Consider the following 21,901-nt stretch of genomic DNA (forward strand, 5'->3'; position numbering starts at 1 on the left):
TGGTATGCTACGTTTCAGTTACGTATTGTAGCTTTGGTGTATGTGGACAGGTATTAGTTTTAGATTTGGTTTTAGGGTAGTATTAGCTCAAGGCAATCAAATGATAATGAATCTTCGAATTAGCAAGCGGATGTAGCCTAATCAGTAAGCTATGCTTTGGTTGTAAGTGCACCTTCCCGAAATTACTTGCCTTACTGTGTTGCGACTTATCTCCTCTATATAAATGTCTGGGGTGTTTAATGGTTAAGTTAGTCATTAAATATACTTGAGGAGAGTGTGGCGGTGAATTAATAGAACAACTGCTTAGCTGGTTCAATTAAGCACTCTATTCTTAATTTACTGCTAAATCCTCCTTGGACTCTTAGGTTTCATAAGAGTTATCATTAAATTTTCTGGGGTAGAAAATGTAGTCCATTTTTTACCATCTCATGGGCTACACCTTGACCTAACGTTTTTACGGGGACAGTTATGCTGACTTTGCGACCTTGTTAGGGTTTGCTGAAGATGGTGGTATACAGGCTAAGCAAGAGATGGTGGGGTGGATGGGGTTTTATCGATTCTGAACAGGCTCCTCTAGGGGGGATGTAAAGCACCTTAAGGATTCTTTGAGTTTTAAGCTGTTCCTTGTAGTATTCTGGCAAGTAGTTTTGTTGTTCTAACTATTGAAGTTTAGGGCTAAGCATAGTGGGGTCTCTAATCCCAGTTTGAGTCTTAGCTATTGTGTGTTCAGAAATTTTAAAGCCACTTTTGTAGTTTATTTTATCAGCTAAGGTTTTCAATTTAGATGGAGTTTAAGCTTTATTTGACTAGTCCTAAAACACCCAACTACGCGGTTTTCATTAGCTTGGGTTAATCGTATGGCGGTGGCTGTACGAAATTGACCAACCCTAGATTATGCTTGCCAAGCTTAGTTAAACTTTCATTTATTGCTAAAAGGTTTGTCACTGCTGTCTCCATTAGGGGAGTGGCTGAGCAAAATGTCTTGAGAGCTGCATTATGCGTGCTTGATGCCTCCATATGATGGTAGTGATTTATCGGGTGTCTTCACTGGGGTGGGGATGCTTGCATGTGTAATCTTGCTAAGAGCTAATAGAAAGGCCAGGACCAAACCTATTTGCTCATGGGGTGTGCAAGTCCACCTAGACATTTTCAGTGTCTTGCTTTAGGTGAATTAAGCTACATAAGCACAGAGAGAAGTATAGTTGTGAGGTGCTGTCTTTCGGGTTGTGACAATGAGGGCCCATATTTAGTAGTGAACAAGTGCATGAGAGCAAGGAAGTAGGAAAGAGAAGGAGTGGGATGAAGTTAAGAGGGGTAAAGTGAAGTAATTCTGTGTTAGTTGAGGAAATGGCAGTTGAAGTTGTGCACACCTAAAAGGCAGCGATCTCTGGCTAGGTGTGTAGCTTTTGTTTTTGGGGTTTGGCAAGAGTGAATTTTTGGAGAAGAAGTCGAGATGGGGGTGGGGGGGTTTTTTGATAGTTTCCTGCGTTATTTGCAGTGTGATTGAAAATGGGTTACATGGTAATTATTGGTATGTCCTACAAGCATGAATTAAATAACACCTTGTAAAACTTATGTGGGGCTAGGATATTGAACGTAGGTGCGATTAATAATGGCATGGACTAGGAATCAAAGACAGGTTCTGCGGGACGTGTTGTGGTGGGACCAGCTTTCTGTGATGGGGTCGCGTGCAGACCAGAGATAAAAGATACCATATGCATGGAGAGCTCCCGTGACTGGTTAGTAGGGTGATAGACCCGTGATCCATCGAGATGTCTTATTTAAGGAGCGTGTGAAGCGATCTTAGTTATATAGCCCTGAGGTAAAGAACCAGATGCGGATGCGGTTCAAACCTGGCTACCCCCACAGTTTATGGGCCGGGCGAGAGTAGCACTCTTGTGCGGGATATTCATTTCATGGAGGATGGTGAACAAGGGACACCTAAGTGAGGGGGGTATCCGTGGTGAGGAGGATTAATTTAACTTGGATGTTAAATTAAATCTCACCACTCCCATTCAGCATAGTATTAGAAGTTCTCATGAGGGCAATCAGGCAAGAAAAAGAAATAATGGGTATTCAAATAGGAAAAGAGGAAGCCAAATTCTCTCTGTTTACCAAATGACGCTTGATTGTATGTTTAGAAAACCCCATTGTCTCAGCCAAATCTCTTTAAGCTGACAACTGGCAACTCTCAGGATATAAAATCCATTATTTAAAATCACAAGCATTCCTGTAATAATAAGAGAGCCAAATCATGGCTGAAACCATTCACAATTGCTACAGGAATAAAATACCTGAAATACCCAACTACCGAGATGTAGAAGGACCTCTTCAGGGGACAACTACAAGCCTACGCTCAAGAAAGTAAGAGAGGACACAAACAAATGGAAGAACATTCCATGCTCATGGATAGGAAGAACTGATATCGTGAAAATGGCCATACTGCCCCAAGTGATTTATAGATTCAATGCTATCCCCATCAAGCTACCATTAACTTTCTTCTACAGATTTGAAAAACTAAATTTCTTGGGAACTTAAGAAAAAAAGCTCATAGCTAGGAACAATCCTAATAAAAAGAACAAAGCTGGGAAGCATCCATATACCCTGACTTCAAACTATATATTACAGGCACGGTAGCAAAACAGTATGGTACGATGAGCAGATATACAGATCAATGGAGACAGAACAGAGGCCTTGAAATAACATCCACATCTACAACCATCTGATCTTTGACAAACCCTGAAAAAAAAAAACAAGCAATGGGGAAAAGAATTCCTATTTAATAAATGATGTTAGAAAAAACTGGCCATATTGAAACCACAAAGAAACTGGACCCTTCCTTATATGAGAAAAATTAACTCAAGATGGTTCTGGACTTCGTAAAACGCCTCAAAACCATAAAAACCCTAGAAGAGCTGAACAACCATTCAGGACACAGGCATGGGCAAAGACTTCATAACTAAAACACCAAAAGCAATGGCAACAAAAGCCAAATTGACAAATGGGACCTAATTAAACTAAAGAGCTTCTGCACAGCAAAAGAAACTATCCAGAGTGGGCAGGCAGCCTAGAATGGGAGAAAAAAATTTCCAATATATCCACCATCTGACAAAGGGCTGGCCATCAGGATCTATAAAGAGGCAAGCAATTGCAAGAAAAAAAAAACATCAAAAGAAAAGTGGGCAAAGGATATGAACAGATACTTCTCAAAAAAAGATATTTATGTGGCCAACAAACATATGAAAAAAAGCTCATCATCACGGGTCATTAGAGAAATGCAAATGAAAACCACAATGAGATACCATTACATCCCAGTTAGAATGGTGATCATTAAAAAGTCAGGAAATAACAGATGCTCGAGAAGATGTGGAGAAGTAGGAATGCTTTTACACTGTTGGTTGGAGTGTAAATTAGTTCAGCGACTGTGGAAGACAATGTGGCAATTCCTCAAGGATCTAGAACTAGAAATACCATTTGACTCAGCAATTCTATTACGGGGTATATACCCAAAAAATTATAAATCATTCTACTATAAAGACACATGCACACACACGTTTATTGCAGCACTATTCTGGCAGCAAGATTTGGAACCCACCCAAATGCCCATTAGTAATAGACTGGATAAAGAAAATGTGGCACATACACACCACGCAACAGTGTGCAGCCATAAAAAAGGATGAGTTCATGTCCTTGGCAGAGACATGGATAAAGCTGGAAACCATCATTCTCAGCAAACTAACACAAGAACAGAAAACCAAACACAGCATGTTCTCACTCATAAGTGGGAGTTGAACAACGACAACACAGGGACACAGGAAGGGGAACATCACACACCGGGGCCTGTGGTGGGGTGGGAGGCTAGTGGATGAATAACATTAGGAGAAATACCTAACGTAGATAACAGGTTGATAGGTACAGCAAACCACCAGAGCACGTGCATACCTATGTAACAAACCTGTACGCTCTGCACATGTACCCCAGAATTTAAAGTATAATTTTAAAAAAATCAAAACAGAATATTAATAAGAAATGAGCTGCCAAAAGGTGGTATAAAACAAATATTTCGACAGTGGAGCAGCACTCCTCAACATCAGGATACACCCTTCTCAATAGCTCATACAACATTTCTTGATAGACCACCTCTTAGACTGAAAATGCCTGGTACTAAAACTGAAATTTTGTGGGAATTATTTTCTGTAATTTAAACTCAAATGCAAGTACTAGCAATAATGAACAGAAACTGGAAAAAAAAAATGTGAGGCATGGTGGCTCACGTCTGTTATCCCAGCACTTTGGGAGGCCGAGGCAGGTGGATCACGAGGTCAGGAGATCAAGACCATTCTGGCCAACATAGTGAAACCCTGTCTCTACTAAAATGTGAAAAACTAGCCAGGCTTGGTGGCACACATCTGTAGTCCCAGCTACTCAGGCAGGCTGAGACAAAGGAATCGCTTGAACCCAGGAGGCAGAGGTTGCAGTGAGCCGAGATCGTGCCACTGCACTCCAGCCTGGAGATAGAGCAAGATTCCGTCTCAAAAAAAAAAAAAACAAACCATATATATATATATACACACACATAGGAATTTAACAAAACACTCGAGCACGCTCTTATGTAAAGGTTGTAATAGTTAATATTATAAAGATGTTCATCCTGGTCAATCCTGGTCAATGTAATCTACAAATTTAATGAAATGTTTTTCAAATTTCTCATTGTATTTTTGAAGAAACAGAAACAGCAACCCCAAAAGTATATCGAACCCCAAAGGCAATAAAGTTCCCATCAATCTTAAAATAATAATAATAAAAAGGAATGTTGCAGGCATTAAAGTTCCTGATTTCAAAAGACATTACAAAGTTACAGAATTAAAACAATCTGGTATAAGGATGAAAATTAAACTAATGAAATAGAATGCAACCCATATATATATACTTTAACATGTATGGTCATATGAGGAGTCATTTACATAGCAATAATTATTACTGTAAGCTAACAGGTAAAGGCAATGCAAATTTCCATCACCAAATCATTCAGTAAATACAATTTGAAATATAAAAATACTGGAATATCACTCAGTTTTCAACAAGCAGAAAACAGTCTACCAATTATAAAGGTAAATCTTGATAACGTTATGCAAAATGAAATGTCAGCCACAAAAAGACAAAGATTGTAAGAGATAGACAGATATAAAGCATTTACACTCTTAGAAGCAGATAAAAAGAAAAAGGTGCCCTATTTGCTTAACCCCCAACAGCAAGAAAGTTTGTCAGTCATCCATGACAAAAATGTCTTAATGAGAGAACCAGGCATCATGGTTAGTACCTGTAATGACAGCTACATAGTACAGTAAGGTTGGAGAATTGCTTCGGAGGCCAAATACGACCAGCTGGGTTTGAGTGAGACCCCATCCTGAGAATAGGAGTGCTAAGAGCTTTGGGGATCCAGGAATTGTGAAACTTGCTGAGCCCAGATTGAGGCACCTTTTTCAGAAGGCAAGATTTCATTAGGTGGCAAACTTCTGGACCCTGCTGCTGACTACAGACAGAAATGTCCCACCAACTCCATCCCACTGAGGAATTTTGGGCACCTCTGGCATCCCAAACTTCTCCCAGCCACAGTCTGTGAGAGGTCTTGGTCTTCCAGAAGCCTGGAGAGATACCCATTTAGAGCCAAGCTGGCAGGCCTGCAGACCTTGGTCCCAATAACAGTTCCATGATTCAGTTCCAGCTTCCTAAGCCACAGTTCATCGCCAGTTCTGCCTATGTAGAAACCCACAGTGACCTCAGAAATCCTCTCTGGTACTCAGTACAAGCCATACTAATCCACATCCTAATATAAAGCCCTGTATGCGAGACTGACTGCAGAAACCTGCCCTAGCATCTATCCTACTGAGCAAAGTCCTGAAGGATATTTACTGTGTCCAAAAGTAAAATGGGAATTACAACTACCCAAGTCCTTTATGATAAGCTGACCCTAGTGCAGAGCCAGCAGCCTTGTGACCAAGCTACAACCCCGCTCTACTACAAACCCAGAGGGCATTGTATCACCCTGGGGGCCCAAGAAAGGAAGATTTTTACCCTCTGAAACCAGTTTATCAAAACTTTCAGGTGTTGCTCCTTCAAATTGAGACACTAACGCAAAAGTATATTGTGCCCATCGTCAAAGCTTCTATTTTAACACAGCACTTGATATATGTGGAAGAAAAATTAGTCAAAAAATTTTTAAAGTCATTGAAATTGAAGACAAGTAAAACATTGCTGCTTGTAGATCATGCAATGTTCTCTATAAAAAAACCATAAACAGTACATTAAAACCTTTTAAAACTAATAAATACACTCAGTAAATTAGCAAAATATAAGAGTGCTTATACAGTTATCATTCCATACACTTAAACTATCTGATAAAATAGAGGAAGAAAACAATATATTTAAAATAGCACTAAAATAATAAATATCTGAGGACAAATTTAACCGAGGAACTGAAAAACTTTTCAAGTGAAAGATTTATCAATGAAAAATGAGAGAACACAAATAAATTTAAATACATTTTCTCTATCGATTCAAAGAATAAACGCTAAAACACCATATTATCCAAAGTGATCTCTAGATTCAATAAACTTTCTATCAATATTCCAGTGGTTTTTTTTCATAGTAATGAAAAATACAATCATAAAATTTACATGAAACTACAAGAAACTGTGAATAGCCAAAGCAATCTTGAAGAAAAAGAAAAAAGCAGAAGGACATCATACTTTATAATTTCAAACTATATTTCAAAACTATAATAAAAACAGGATGAAATGTGCAGAAAAATGAACAAAAAAAACACCCAATAATACAGAAATCACTACTCTCACACATTTCAGAGATGATGGAAAAAGAGAACTTAAAAGATAGTCTAACGTGGAGAGTCTTAACATTATGCAAACATCTGTGTGTCCACAAAAACAAAAACGAAAAAACTCAGATTGCACACTCTCTTGTATGCCATGAACAGTACTTTGGCTGTCACTGTAAACTTGAAGGAAGATTACTGAAGGAAAGAAGAATTCTTAGATATTTTACACAAAGCAAAGAAGATGCCCCTGTGTGAGAGAAAATTTAAAAATAAAAATAAAAATTAGGCTTTCCAGAAACTATTTCTTTTGGAACACTGCTTCCCATATCACTTTAAGGACTTGCTTTCTTCTTGACTTTGGACTGCATACATATTGTCTGTTGTAATTCACTCTCTCACCTACTGGGGGATTCTTCATCATCATCTCTTCATTCAGAACTCTTTCCTTGCTCAGAAAGTACGTTCTGGTCTGAAGCAGGGACATGTTTTATTAAAAATAAGTAACATGCCTCTTGCTCATATTCTCCCATTAACAACTTAATAATGTGCTCAGTAAAGAGGATTTAATACAATATTCTAATACATTTATCCCAAAATACTAAATTACAACAGAAATTTCTAAATATTTAGAAAATACTCTAATTTTGTGGGTTCTTACTTTTATCACCTGGTACTACTGAATTAAAAATTGGTGGTGGTAATTAGATTTTAAAGTGTGAGCAATAATATTTTATGCCAGTAAAATTTTGAAATTACCATTAGTAATCTAAAAGTAGAGGACAGAAGGGCTCAAGAATGTGGTAAAGTCAGATGAAACATCTTGAAATTTTTTTTCTCTATGGAGAAACTCCTATGATTTTCTTGGTAGAAATCTAAAGCATAAATTACCAAAAAGAAATTATACAAAGAGCAATGCTGGCGGGCGGTGGCTCCAAGCCTGTAATCTCAGCGCTGGGAGGCTGAGGCAGGCGGATCCACGAGGTCAGGAGATGAGACCATCCTGGCTAACGGTGAGCCCCATCTCTACTAAAAATACAAAAATTGGCGAGGTGAGGGTGGCAAGCCTGAGTCCCAGCTACCGGGAGGGGCACAGGGCAGGAGAATGGTGAACCCGGGGAGGGGCTTGCAGTGAGCTGAGATCCGTCCTGCACTCCCAGGCTGGTGACAGAGGCCAGACTCCGTCTCCAAAAAAAAAAAAAAAAAACAGCAATGCTGTTGGGAGCCGAAAGCCTGAGGGCTGTGACCAACTCAGCATTCCACTGGACTTGAATGAATCAAACGGCAAATTGTTTATCATGAATGCAGAATGTGGGCAAACTTGCTTCTGCTCATGCTGCCAGAAGGTACACTGAGGACAGTCACTCCCTGGTGCCATGCTCCTTGAAGTTAACTACTGGAACATCTGGAGAGTACTGTTTAAAGAATACAGTCACTAAGTCAAGCAGCTGACCACAACCTCCCCCTTCTCCCTATCTCCTTTACTCAGTAAATACGAAGAGCTATAGAAGTTCACGGCCCTTGTTCACTAGAAGCAAGGAGTCCCCTGGTGCCGTCTTTGTCTTTTATTCTGCATTCAACACCTCACATTCAGACCAATAAAGTCCATAGCAAATAGAACTATATAAGCATTATACTAGGAATTCGTATTAAATTATTCTCTCACCCAGGAAGACCAGGTTTCTGTAGTTCTCTATCACATTCCTATATAAATTCTGCTGTGCAGTGTCCAGGCATTGCCACTCCTCCACAGAGAATTCTATGGCCACATCCCGAAATGTCAATGATCCCTGGAAAACACACACAAACTCACTTATTTATCAAGTGGTCATGGCCATAATTTTTAATTTGACTCAACGTAAAATGGAGAGAGTAAACAGAGCTGGTTCTGACTTCTAAGGGTGACTGAAATAATTCAGCCATCGTTTCAACTAGAAATATTCTCTAATGTATTCTCTAACTCTGAGAAAACAAAGTGATATAAGATCCATAACACCAGTGTATATATAGTATTTTTCTGGACAATAAAGTATAAAATTGAGGGCATAAACACTAACATGTACAATTTTGAGTGCTACATTTACATCATACAGAATTAATTGTGTGCCGGGCATGGTAGCTCACGCCTGTAATCCCAGCACTTTGGGAGGCGAAGTGGACAGATCACCTGAGATTAGGGAGTTTGAGACAGTCGATAACATGGAGAAACCCGTCCCTACAAAACAAATTAGCTGGGCATGGTGCTTTGTGTTTGTAATTCTATATATATACTTAGGAGGCTGAGGCAGGAAAATGGTTTGAATCCAGGGCCGGAGGTTGCGGTGAGCTGAGATGCAGCACCATTGCCCTCAGCCTGGACAACAGAGTAGAAACTCTATCTCAAAAAAAAAAAAAAAAGAATTAATTGTGTGTATTTTTCAGATGGACATACTTTTGTATATTATTCAGATGGAATAGACATGTTGAGTTAGAAACTATCACTCAAATTTTAATGTACAATAAGCTGGAGATCCTGTTAATGCAGATTTTTTTTTTTTTCAGAAGATCGAGGTAAAGTCTGAGTTGCTGAATTTTTAACAAGCTCATCAGTAATGCAAATAGCGGCCCAAAAGACTATTTTGTCAAATATCCAGTAATTGAATGACCCTGTGTTTTTCTGGTTTGTAAATAAAGATGAGAGCCTTCATTTTCCAAAAACAGACAAATGCAAAGGAAACCTAAGAAAGAAGGGCAGCTGCCAGATTAAATGTGGTGGTTTGTTCACATCAGCTGCATAAAGATACTTAACAATGAAGAGAAAAATAATTAATTCTATAGTAAAAAATGTATCAGAGAGCTTATCAACTAAGTGATTTATTAACATCAACTACACTAGAACAAACTTTTATAAAGTCCTGATGCACCCAGAAGGACACAGCATTACTGCTACAGAGATACTGCCCCCCTGAAAGGTAAATTATGATCAAGATTAACCATAAGGAAACATTAGTTTTATGGAAAGTTCAAGATACAGGTATCTCCCATGTTCTGTAATTTTTAATAGTGATTTTAAATAGTCTTTCTTTAGCACTGTAAAGAGCAGTTATCTCCTATCAAATTTTTTATAATTTTCTGGGTAATAAATACCATACTGCTTCAATGAGTATTTTCTTAATCCTGTAGTGCATAGACATAATAAGAACACAGATGAGACCTCAACATTACATGTTCTCTGTCTTCACTAAAAACCCCAGGTTTTCCCCAACAGAATTTGAATTATCTACACCTTCTATGTTCAACAGCCTAGGGACATTTTAATATTGCAGTTATAAATTCATAGTAAGGATTTCTGCATGGCATATAAGAAGCCATAATGTAGAAGGCTCTGGTGTATTATAGAAAAATGTCTATTTTTTCAGAGACTTTGATTATTGTGGGAGTACCTTTAAAGTAGTTAAGACAAACTCATAAGGGAGGAAAAACACAAGTAGAGAAGTACAGGTTTGCAAGTACCAAACTTGTTTCCTGGAGGAAGCAGAGTGGATACAGATCTTGATCTGAGACATATTTAGCTGGAAAAAAAAGGCCATTTTTTCCTCTTTCTCCTCCTTCTCTAGGATTATTTCTCAGATAAAATTCTCTGGGCAAATTATACCTGCATCTTGAGAACATACCTTTAAAATTAATAGCTCAGCTACAGGTCCTACCTGCTGTCACCACATCTACAGGCAGAAGAACCAAGACAGAGAAACTCCACCCATTTCTGTCCTTTATAGGAGAAGAGATTGAGAAACAATGAGTAGCTCCACAGAGATAAAAATACACTTTTATTTTGTCCTCAGGAGCCATCCCCTGACACAGGCACCAGCAATTTCCACTACAGTACTGGAAATATAGGCCACGCTGTCCTGTCCCTACCAAATCCAAACAGAACGGGTTCTTGAACCACCCTTTAATGCAAAGATGGAACTTAACTCTCATGAATGTATTTTGAATTCCTCATACTTGATTCTGACCTCACCTTAGAGTCACATGAACCACTTAATTAAAATAACATGGATGCTTCCACCAGAACAATAAACAGAATCCATGGACAGGGCACAAGTAAAGAGAGTTCTGCAAAATGGCCAGGTGACACTCATTAGAAGCCTGGGCTGATAACCCAGCACTCTCGTCACAACACAAATACTTCTGGTACAAATGAAGACAATCATTCTTCATTCTAAAGTATTATATTCTTTGCTGACTCTAAAGTTTACAGAGAAAACAGAAGGTAGCAATTTCTGAGTAAGTCTGCATTTGGAAAACAACATGTGCACATGTACTAATGCAATGTTTATTAAGCAGGTACTATGGGCTCAATAGGATGTTACAGAGCACTGTGATAGCACATTATGTGGTTTAATCCTAATAACTTACCCTACGAGTCGATACTCGTGTTCAATAATTCGAATGCAAGGTTGGCATTTCTAAGCTACATTTAGTCATCATTGGTTTTCAAAAGTGCAAAGACTAAAGGTGAAATAAGGCAGAATAGAAGAATGCAGGTGGAAGGTTGTCTAATTTGGTCAATTTTAGTATGTTTCGCGCAGGACATGGTCAAGCTGGGTGAAAACAAGTTGCTAAATAATGTTTCTGCAAGCACTGGTTTTAATAAAAAATTTGAAAAGTAAGATCCTATAATACATACTTTATATTTCCCATTTATCTGTTGGGTTGCAGAAAATGTTGAGCAGCAACTCTAAAAAGGCAACAGGATTCATGACCCAAAACTCTGATCTCTTCTAATCAGTTCTGTGAGGCAAGGCAGCCAGGGTGAGGCCAGACATAAATAAGGACTCTAAAGGGTGAATAGACAGGGGCTGGGGGCAGGTGTGCAGCCGATGTACAATTAAGTTCTCTATGCCACTGGGGGTATTGTCAGTTCATTTTTTAAAGCTTACTTAAGTAAACCTAAGTCTGAGTTTGTATAATTTTAATCTTTTTTGCCACTGCCCTGCAAATTTTATATTATATGCTAATAAGCAATTTTTAAAAATCCCTTAAGGTTATCTAGAATAATTTTTGTAGAAGAAAAGTAAGTATTCTGGCCAGGTGCGGTGGCTCACGCCTAGAATCCCAGCACTTTGGGAGGCTGAGGTGGGTGGATCACAAGGTCAGGAAATCGAGACCATCCTGACTAACACGGTGAAATCTGTCTCTACTAAAAATACAAAAAAAAAAAAATTAGCTGGGCGTGGTGGCAGGCGCCTGTGGTCCCGGCGACTCAGAAAGCTGAGGCAGGAGAATAGCATGAACCGGGAGGAGGAGCTTGCGTGAGCGAATCGCCACTGGACTCCAGCCTGGGCGACAGAGCGAGATTCTATCTCAAATAAAAAAAAAGAAAAGTATTCTTAGCAGGCTAAAATAAATACAAATAATAATGACGACTCTTCTAAGTTCAGGTGTAGACATCAGAAGCCACAGTATAAAGAAAGTGACCCAAATAAAGCCCCAATTTTTGCACACATCTATTTACTGTACCCACCATCTGATGTATATTTCTTTTTTTTTTTTTTGAGGCCAGGAGTCTGTCATCATGGGCTGGAGTGCCGTGGCGGGATCTCAGCTCACTGCAAGCTCGCCCCGGGGTTTCGCCATTCTCCTGCCTCAGCCTCCCTAGTAGCTGGGACTGCAATCCCGCCTTCGCCCGGCTAGTTTTTTGTATTTTTAGTAGAGGCGGGGTTTCACTGTGTTGGCCAGGATGGTCACCGATCTCTGACTTCGTCGCCACCTCCACTGGATAACGAGCCACGACCTGATAATATTTCAACCATATTTCCAGTTGCTAGTCTAGGCTAAAACTGCCGGGATGGTAGGAACCATGACTGCTTCATCTATTTTTCTTTTCTTTTTCTGTTTTTTGAGATGAAGTCTCACTTTGTTGCCCAGGCTGGAGTGCAAAGATGGGATCTCGGCTTACTGCAGCCTCCACTTCCCAGGTTCAAGAGATTCTCCTGCCTCAGCCTTGCAAGTAGCCAAGCCTACAGGCATGAGCCACCACACCCAGCTACTTTCGGTATTTTTAGTAGAGATAGGATTTCACCATGTTGGCCAGGCTGGTCTCAAACTCCTGATCTCAGATGATCCACCCATCTTGGCTTCCCAAAGTGCTGGGGTTACAGGTATGAGCCACTGCACCTGGCCTGCTTCATCTATTTTTTTTTATGACTATATGAAATGGAAGCAATTAGTTTATCTGTTTGAGCCTCCAGACCTCCTGATTTTTTACCCAAGTACCAGGGAACTGGAAAAACTCTCATCTGGATACCAATCAAAGATACTTCTTGTGTAAGGGGCAAAACAAACACAGGATGACTCATTTCTCTCACACTGGGACAGAAGCAGAATTAATCACTCTTGTCAGCCTGACACAATTCTGTTCTGGACATTCTCAAATATCTCAAAGATTCACAGGTGATTGTGAGAGGGTTCCCAGTGACCTGGGGCTGATGGTCCACTGATAAGCCAGGCAGAGAAGACTCAGGATGATTCTAAATAAAAAATGGAACTGCCTTGGTTGAACTCCAGAACCTGGGTCATCCATCCTGATTTGCTAGCTGTCCTGATTTGCTAGCTGTTGGGTAAGTAGAAGGACAAGAATGCTTTACTCCAGTATCACATTTTACAGGTAGGTAGAGTTGTGGTTGTGGCTCTGGATACTTTGTGGCCTTAAGATGCTTGTTTACACTTACAGATTCTGCCATCAGATTCTATTTACTCCTGGAGCCTCTCACATAACTGTGGCAGGTTAATGACGAAGATGTGAAAAGGTCAAAAAGCCACACTCTCAAAAGAGGAATTAAAAATGTCTATGTTGATATCTCACAATGCAGAAAATGCCTCCTGTTGGTTTTCTATAAATTCTAAATCCAAAGTCCGGCCCTGCCTTGTAAATCCCAGGCAGAGGTCAGCCAGACCTTATTTGCAAATTCTAGGTGAAATCAACCTCACTCTGCATTTTTGGGTGTTACAGCAAGTAAAGTGAAATCAAAGGAGAGATTCCCTCATAGAGGCTGCTCTAGAACATTCTAAATAATAGTTTACCTTAAAAAAGCTGACACGACGTGAACAAAAGCAGACAGTTTATTTGGGTCAAGCTTAAGGATTTTAACTTGAGACAAAATATTCAAGTTGCCTGGAACCTACACTTTGATTAGCAGCACTTACAAGTGGATTTGTAAAGGCAAAAAAAAAAAAAAAAAAAAAAAAAGGAACAGTGAGTGCTCACTGATACAAAATTGGTTGTGAGAAATTCTTATTTATGTAAAGAAATAACTTTAATAATTGATTGGATATACATCAAGGTTAAGGATATGGAATGTAGTGTCCAGTGTGGAATTAGTTTAATTTATAGCTACTTGTGGCAACAGTGAACAGTTTCAAGAGATATATAGCTGAAAACAAAGGGAGAGAAACATGACTGTGCTCTCATTTTAATGTCTCTCTGAGTTTGATACCTAAAAGGACTTGCATTCCTCAGATAAAAACTTGTTTTTTCCGTATCAATTCTCAAGACCTAGATTTAGAATTTGGAGCTGCAAATTCAGGCCCTGCATGGGTAAAGTAGCAGCAATATTCAAGGTAAATGTTACCTGAACATTTGTGGGCATTTTAGCACAAGGAAGGAGGGAGAAATGGAGAGTCTCATGTCTACAGGTCTACTCAATGCACATATTTTACTGATTGGGTTTCGGTGACAGATGGTCACTGAATCAGTTTCAAGTCTGAAGACACAAGTCATCAGAAGAGGTAAAATGGTTAATATCTGACCTACGAGGTTTGTAGACATCTGGTCTAGCTTCTCTAAAAGTGACTGTAGAGGATGATAGAGACCAAGTAGGCAGAGACTCAATTCCACCTGCATATTTAGGGGACAGCATGCACTTCACTGCACAATTGTGAATTGACTGGAAGCCAAAAAGGCCCATCTAGAGTAAAGCTTAGTTGGTACCTTATGTGTTTACATTATGTCTGGTAATTCTAGACTGGGTTTGGAAAATATAATTAAAAGCAAAATTTTCTTTAGCCCCAAAGGAACTCCACAATAACAGAACAGAAAGAAAACTGTTTTATGATACAATTACATGTGAATGTGACATGCATTACAGTCAATTTGCTCAAGAGATTGCAAAGACAGAAAGACAATCACCATAATTCGTCTACAAGTAGAATTTACAGCACCATGTCACACATAGTTCATCCTAAATTCACCTGGTAGTTGGGAAGGCCATCCATGTATGCTAAATGGTTATAATCAATGAAAAAATAAACTTTTCACATCTTCATGACTGGAGGTAGTTGTGCAACTTGAACCCCAGTGTCTGGTGAAGGTAGGCTTTGACTCTTCTACAAAAATTGTTGATTCGGGTGCTATCTTTTTGGCTATTTAAATTTTAAAGTAATAGCTCTCTACTTCCCGAGCATTGGGCTTGAGCACTCCTGTTTCCCTCTCCTGGTGGCTAGTGTATTCTCCTGACCCCTACCATCTGCCACTGAGGCACGGCCCACAGCACAGGGCTCACAGTTGGAAACTCACATCTTAGTTGAATCCCAATTGCCACAGCAGCACTCCGGTGCCACATCAGAGAGTGAAGCCTGAGCAGCAGGAGGAGAGTCTGCAGACCTCCTGGGTAGAATTGCACCTTCACAATAATAGAAAAGGGAGCAGTGTTTCAGCCTCAGTTTTTATTTATAATGGTGACATGAAAAAAATACTGCTGGGTTTTAGCATGACTCCAGATAGAGATAGCTCTGAGAGTTCTCACTGTGACAGCCCACGTCTTTCACAGATACCATGGGATACTAATAGGGTTTCTGAAACAGACACGCAATGCATTCGAGAGAAAAACAGCTCTTGTTCTGAGAAAAATTATATTGAGCGAAAAAAGTTAAAATGTCTTAAGAAAAAACTGAGATTGGAGATAAGATTGATCAAGTCAGCCAGAAAATACCTCCCTAAGAAGAATTTCTCTCCAAACACCGAAAGTGCATAGCTACTCTCAGCAAGAGAAACATGAGCATTATTGAATAAAGGGGGCATATTCTCAGCAGAATTTTTTTTTTTTTTTTTTTGAGATGGAGTTTCATTCTTGTTGCCCAGGTTGGAATGCAATGGTGTGATCTTGGCTCACTGCAACCTTTGCCTCCTGGGTTCAAGTGATTCTCCTGTCTGAGCCTCACAAATATCTGGGACTACAGGCATGCACCACCACACCCGGCTAATTTTGTATTTTTGGTAGAGACAAGTTTTCACTATGTTGTCCAGGCTGGTCTCAAACTCCTGACCTCAGGTGATTCACCCACCTTGGCCTCCCAAAGTCCTGGGATTAGAGGCATGAGCCACCGTGCCCAGTTCTCAGCAGAATTTTAAAAGATTTATCTTCCATCTCTGCTGCTCTCTTATTTCCTAACCATTGAATGTGAGATCTATATTGGAATGTATCTGACAGCTTCCACCAGCACTTTTTTATAAAACATTGAAATCTGTGTTAATATAGTAGAATATATTAGAGCTTGCAACATAGCTAACTGGAGAGCCATTATGGTTTTTGGGTAGCCATATCACCTGTCTTTATTTGTCCCATAATAGCAGCATACTAATTTGGTAAAATATGACACTAAAATTATGCTTACCTATAATTATTACTATTGGATAAATTAATAAACATTCAGACTAATATCTACTGTAACAATTTAATGGTAAATTTCCTTGGATATCAGATATACATATATAAGTATGACTAATTTTATGTACTTGTCATAAGGTATGTAAGATTTTTAAAAATTATCTGAACTATAATTCAGTTAAAACACTGTATTTCAAAAGTATGAATAACAATATTAAAATAACTAAGGAATTCAAAGTAAACATTGTGGCCTTATATTCATACTATTGTAGAAAATACTGTTTAATTTATATGAATGCAAGTTGTCTACAAACACTACACATAACTGCACTAACTGTACTGAAGTAACCCAAGTACAACAGACTCCACTGTTCAGTTTATACACTGAACTCTTCTGGCTTTTGCAGTGTAAGTATGTCAGCCTGCAAATAATCACCTTGGATAATCAGGTTTCTGCCAAAGAACTTACTCAGTATCTTTTAGTCTATATTATTCTGTATTGCTAAATTTATTCTGATCTTCGTGCTCAACTTTTTAATGCTCTTGAAATGAAGTTTACTCTGAACAAATCTGTGTCTAGTTTAAAGACTAAAGATAAAAAAAAAAAAATAATCTTTTGCCAAGACAAAAAGAAAGCAATGAATCTCAGGTCCCAAATAAAGACAATTCTGAGTCAAAAAGAATGACAAAAGGTTTGTTTCATTGTTAATATGATTTACATATATTTCAAAAAGCAGAAGAAATATATACACATAATCTAAACCTTTTTTTAAAAATCAGCAAGTTATCCTCCCTTATTTTCACATATGAGAATAAAGCCTCTTGTTGTAAATTTATATTTTCTCTTAAAACAGCCAGGTCTCTGGACAAGTTCTTGAACTCTTGGACATCTGAATTTTGCACACTGTGTGCACTTGAAAGGACGTTTATGGGGGGGAAAGCAGAAGAGAGAAAGGTGTTATAAAAAAATCCATGGGTTCACATGAATAAAGCAAGTTCTTAGAGACCTATGAAGAGACTTAGAATCTGACACAGTAATAATCAGAGACTACATCTCACAGGCACTAACGGACAGATCACTGAAGAAAAAAATTAACAACAATATTAGGACCTCAACTCAACACTTGACCAAATAGTCCTAATAGACATCTACAGAACTCTTCATCTAAAAATACCATAATACACATTCTTCTCATTACCACGTGGCACATACTCTAAAATTGACCACACAATCAGAAATAAAACCATTCTCAGCAAATTCAAAAATCCCAAAATGATGCAAACCACACACACAGACTATAGCTTAAGAAAAATATAATTCAATGCCAATAAAACAACTGGAAACCATACAATTAAATAAAAATTAAATGGCCTACACTTGAATAACTTTTTGGTAAATAATGAAATTAAAGCAGAAACCAAGAAGTCTTTTGAAACAAATAAGAACAAAAATACAACATACCGGAATCCCTGGAATACAGCTAAGGCAGTATTACAAGAAAAATTTATAGCATTAAATCTTCACATCAAAAAGTTAGAGCTCAGTTTAACAACCTGACAACATAAACAAAAGACTGAGAGTAGCAAAAGCAAATCAGCCGCTAAGCTAGCAAAAGACAAGAAATAACCAAAATCAGATCTGAACTGAAGAAGATTTAGACATGAAAAACTACAAAATATCAAGAAATCCAGGCATTCAGTCTATTTTTTTAAAAAAAGGTAAATAAACTACTAGCTAGATTAATGAAGAAGATACAAATAAACACAATTAGAAATGAGAAAAAGATACATTACCACTGACCCCACAAAAATATACTGAAGTCTATGAATATACTATGCACATAAGCAAATATAAAATAAAAAATATATATATATACTGAAGTCTGTATGAACATACTATGCACATAAAAAAACAAAACAAAACTCTAGAAGAAATGAAAAAATTCTGGAACAAATACATCCTCCCAAGACTGAATACACACAAAAACATCAAAGCCCTAAATAGATAGATAAGCTCAAAAAATTGAAAGAGTAATAAATAAACTACCAATCAAATGAAGCTCAGGACCAGACATATTCACAACTGAATTCTACCAGATGTACAAATAGAAGCTGATATTATTTCTACTAAAACAATTTCAAAAGATTAAATTATTTCTACTAAAACAAAATCAAAAAATTAAAAAGAAGAAACTCCTCTCCAACTCATTGTGTAAGAACAGCATCATTCTGATACCAAAACCTAACAGAGATAAAACAAACAAAAAAAAGGCAACTTCAGGCCAATATCCTTGATGAACATTGATGCCAAAATCTTCAACAAATGGCTGGGCCTGGTGGCTCACACCTGTAATCCCAGCACTTTGGGAGGCCAAGATGGGCTGATTACCTGAGGTCAGGAGTTCAAGACCAGCCTGGCCAACACGATTAAACCCCGTCTCTTCTAAAAACACAAAAAAATTAGCTGGGTATGGTACCACACAACTGTAAGCCCAGCTACTCAAGAGGCTGAGACAGGGGAATCACTTGAACCTGGGAGGCAGAAGTTGCAGTGAGCCAAGATCACACCACTGCACTCCGGCCTGGGTGACACAGCAAGACTCCATCTCAAAAAAAGAAAAAAAAAAAAAGAAATCGTCAACAAACTACTGGCAAACCAAATCCAGCAGCTTATCAAAAAGCTAACCCGCTGTGATAAACTACGGTTTATTTTGGGGATTCAAGGTTTGTTCAACATACACAAATCAATAAATGTGATTCATCACATAAACAGAATTAAAGAGAGAAACCACAAGACTATCTCAATAGATGCACAAAAACGCTTTCAATAAAATTTAACATTTTTCACGTTAAAAACCCTCAACAAACTAGGCATTGTAGGTACATACGTCAAAATAGTAAGTTATCTATGACAAACTCACAGCCAACATACTGAATGGACAAAACCTGGAAGCATTCCTTCTTGATAACTGGCACAAGACAAGGACGTCTTCTCTCAACACTCCTATTCAACATAAAATTGGAAGTCTTAGCCACAGCAATCAGGCAAAAGATAAAAATAAAAGGCATCCAAACAAAAAGAAAGTCAAACTATCCCTATTTGCAAACAACATGATTCTACATCTGGAATCCCATATACTCTAAGCAGAAAAGCTCTTTAAACTGACAACTTGAGTAAAGTCTCAGATACAAAAGAAATGTACAAAAATTAGTAGCAACCCTGTATATCAAAAACATGTAGGCCAAATCTGAATGGAAAACACAATCCCATTCACAACTGCCACAGAAAAGAATAACATATCTAGAAATGCAGATAACCAGAAAGGGAAAAGATCTCTATGACAAGAATTACAAAACAATGCTTAAAGAAGCCAGAGATGATACAAACAAATGGAAAACCACTTTATGCTCATGAATAAAAAAGATCACTATCATAAAACGGTCATACTGCTGAAATAAATTTACAGATGTAATGCTAATTTAATCAAACCACCAAAATATTTTTTAACAGAACTAAAAAAACAATTTTTAAATTCACACGGAACCAAAAAAGAGCCGAATAGCCAAGGCAATTGTAAGCAAAAACAATAAAGTTGGAGGCATTACATTACCTGACTTCAAACTATACAACAGGGCTACAGTAAACCAAGCAACATGGTACTGGTACAGAAACAAACTCATAGACCAATGTAACAGAATAGGGAACCCAGAAATAATGCCACACACCTAAAACCATCTGATCTTCAACAAAGGTGACAACAGGAATGTGGGAAGAATTTCCTATTTAATAAATGGTGCTGGAACAACTAGCTACCACTATGTAGCAGATTGAAATTGGATCCTTTTATAACACCATATTAAAAAAATCAACTCAAGGTAAATGAAAGACTTAAATGTTAATCTGAAAAATTATGTATATAAAAAAAGAAACCCTGGAAGGTAAGAAGTGCCATTCTAGACATAGAAACTGGCAAAGATAATGAAGATATCAAAAGTAATTGCAACAAAAGCAAAAATTGACAAATGGGACCTAATTAAACTAATGATCTTTTTCACAGCGAAGGAAAGTATCAACAAAGTAAAGTGACAACCTACAGAATAATAGAAAATACTTGCAAACTATGCTTCTGACAAAGGTCTGCTATCCAGAATTCATTAGGAACTAAAACAAGTTTACAAGAAAAAAAAAAAACCTCACTTAAAAGATAAAAACATTAAGAAGATGCTTGTCTTCAAAAGAAGACAAACATGTGGCTAACAAGCATATAAAAAATGCTCATCACTAATCATTACAGAAATGCAAAAGAAAACCACAACAAGAAATCATCTCAAACCAGTGAGAATGGCCATTATCATAATTCAACCATTGTGAAAAGCAGTGTGGCGATTCCTCACTAAACTAAAAACAAAATTACCATTTGACCCAGTAACCTCACAATTGGGTATATACCTAAAAATATACAGATTATTCTATCATAAAGACACATGCACAATCACGTTCATTGCAGCACTATTCACAATAGCAAAGACATGGAATCAGCCTAAATGCCTATCACTGGTAGACTGGATAAACAAAATATGGTATGGTTATATGATGGCACATGCCTGTAATCCAGCACTTTGGGGGCCAAGCCAGGTGGATTGCCTGAGCTCAGGAGTTTGAGACCGGCATGGACAACATGGCAAAATCCCATCTATAAAAAAAAAATACAAAAAGAAAATTAGTTGGCATGGTGGCACAAGCCTTTATTCTTAGCTACTTGGGAAGCTTAGGTAGAAGCGGAGAGCTTGAGCCTGAGAAGTTGAGGTTTCAGTGAGCCAAGACCACACCACTGCACTCCAGCCTGAGAAAAAGAGTGAGACCCTGTCTCCAAATATAACAAGACACAAAAAACTTAATAAAAACAAAATATGGGCCAGGTGCAATGGCTCACACTTGTAATCCCAACACTTTGGGAGGCCAAGGCGAAGGATCATCGGAAGTCAGGAGTTTGAGACCAGCCTGGCCTACATGGTAAAACCCCATCTATACTAAAAATGCAAAAATTAGCTGGGTGTTGTGGCACACACCTGCAACCCTTGTTACTCGGGAGGCAGTGGCAGAAGAACTGCTTGAACTTGGGAGGTGGAGGTTGCAGTGAACTGAGATCATGCCACTGTACTCCAGCAGGAGTGACATAGCAAGACTCCATCTCAAAACAAACAAACAAATAATGGTACATAAACATCATGAAATCATGAAATCCTGTGTGGCCATAAAACAAAACAAAAAAACAAAAAAACAACAAAAAAAAAGATTATGTCCTTTGCAGCAACATGGAATGAAGCTGGAGATCACTATTCTTAGAAAACTGATGCAGAAACAGAAAACCAAATGCATGTTATTATTTATAAGTAAGAGCTAAATAACAAGAACAAATGA

General features: G+C 38.2%; 1 protein-coding gene across 1 annotated transcript in view; it reads right to left on the bottom strand.

Moving 5' to 3' along the window:
* Positions 1 to 21,901, bottom strand: part of LOC101000404 (zinc finger protein 729-like) — an 81,908-nt gene that overhangs the window by 53,977 nt on the left and 6,030 nt on the right. Inside the window, 1 exon segment of the mRNA XM_031660319.1 lies at positions 8,499 to 8,622. Coding sequence (XP_031516179.1) covers positions 8,499 to 8,622 — 124 coding nt within the window.

This window comes from Papio anubis, chromosome 20, assembly GCF_008728515.1.
Source record: "Papio anubis isolate 15944 chromosome 20, Panubis1.0, whole genome shotgun sequence".
Classification (NCBI taxonomy): domain Eukaryota; kingdom Metazoa; phylum Chordata; class Mammalia; order Primates; family Cercopithecidae; genus Papio; species Papio anubis.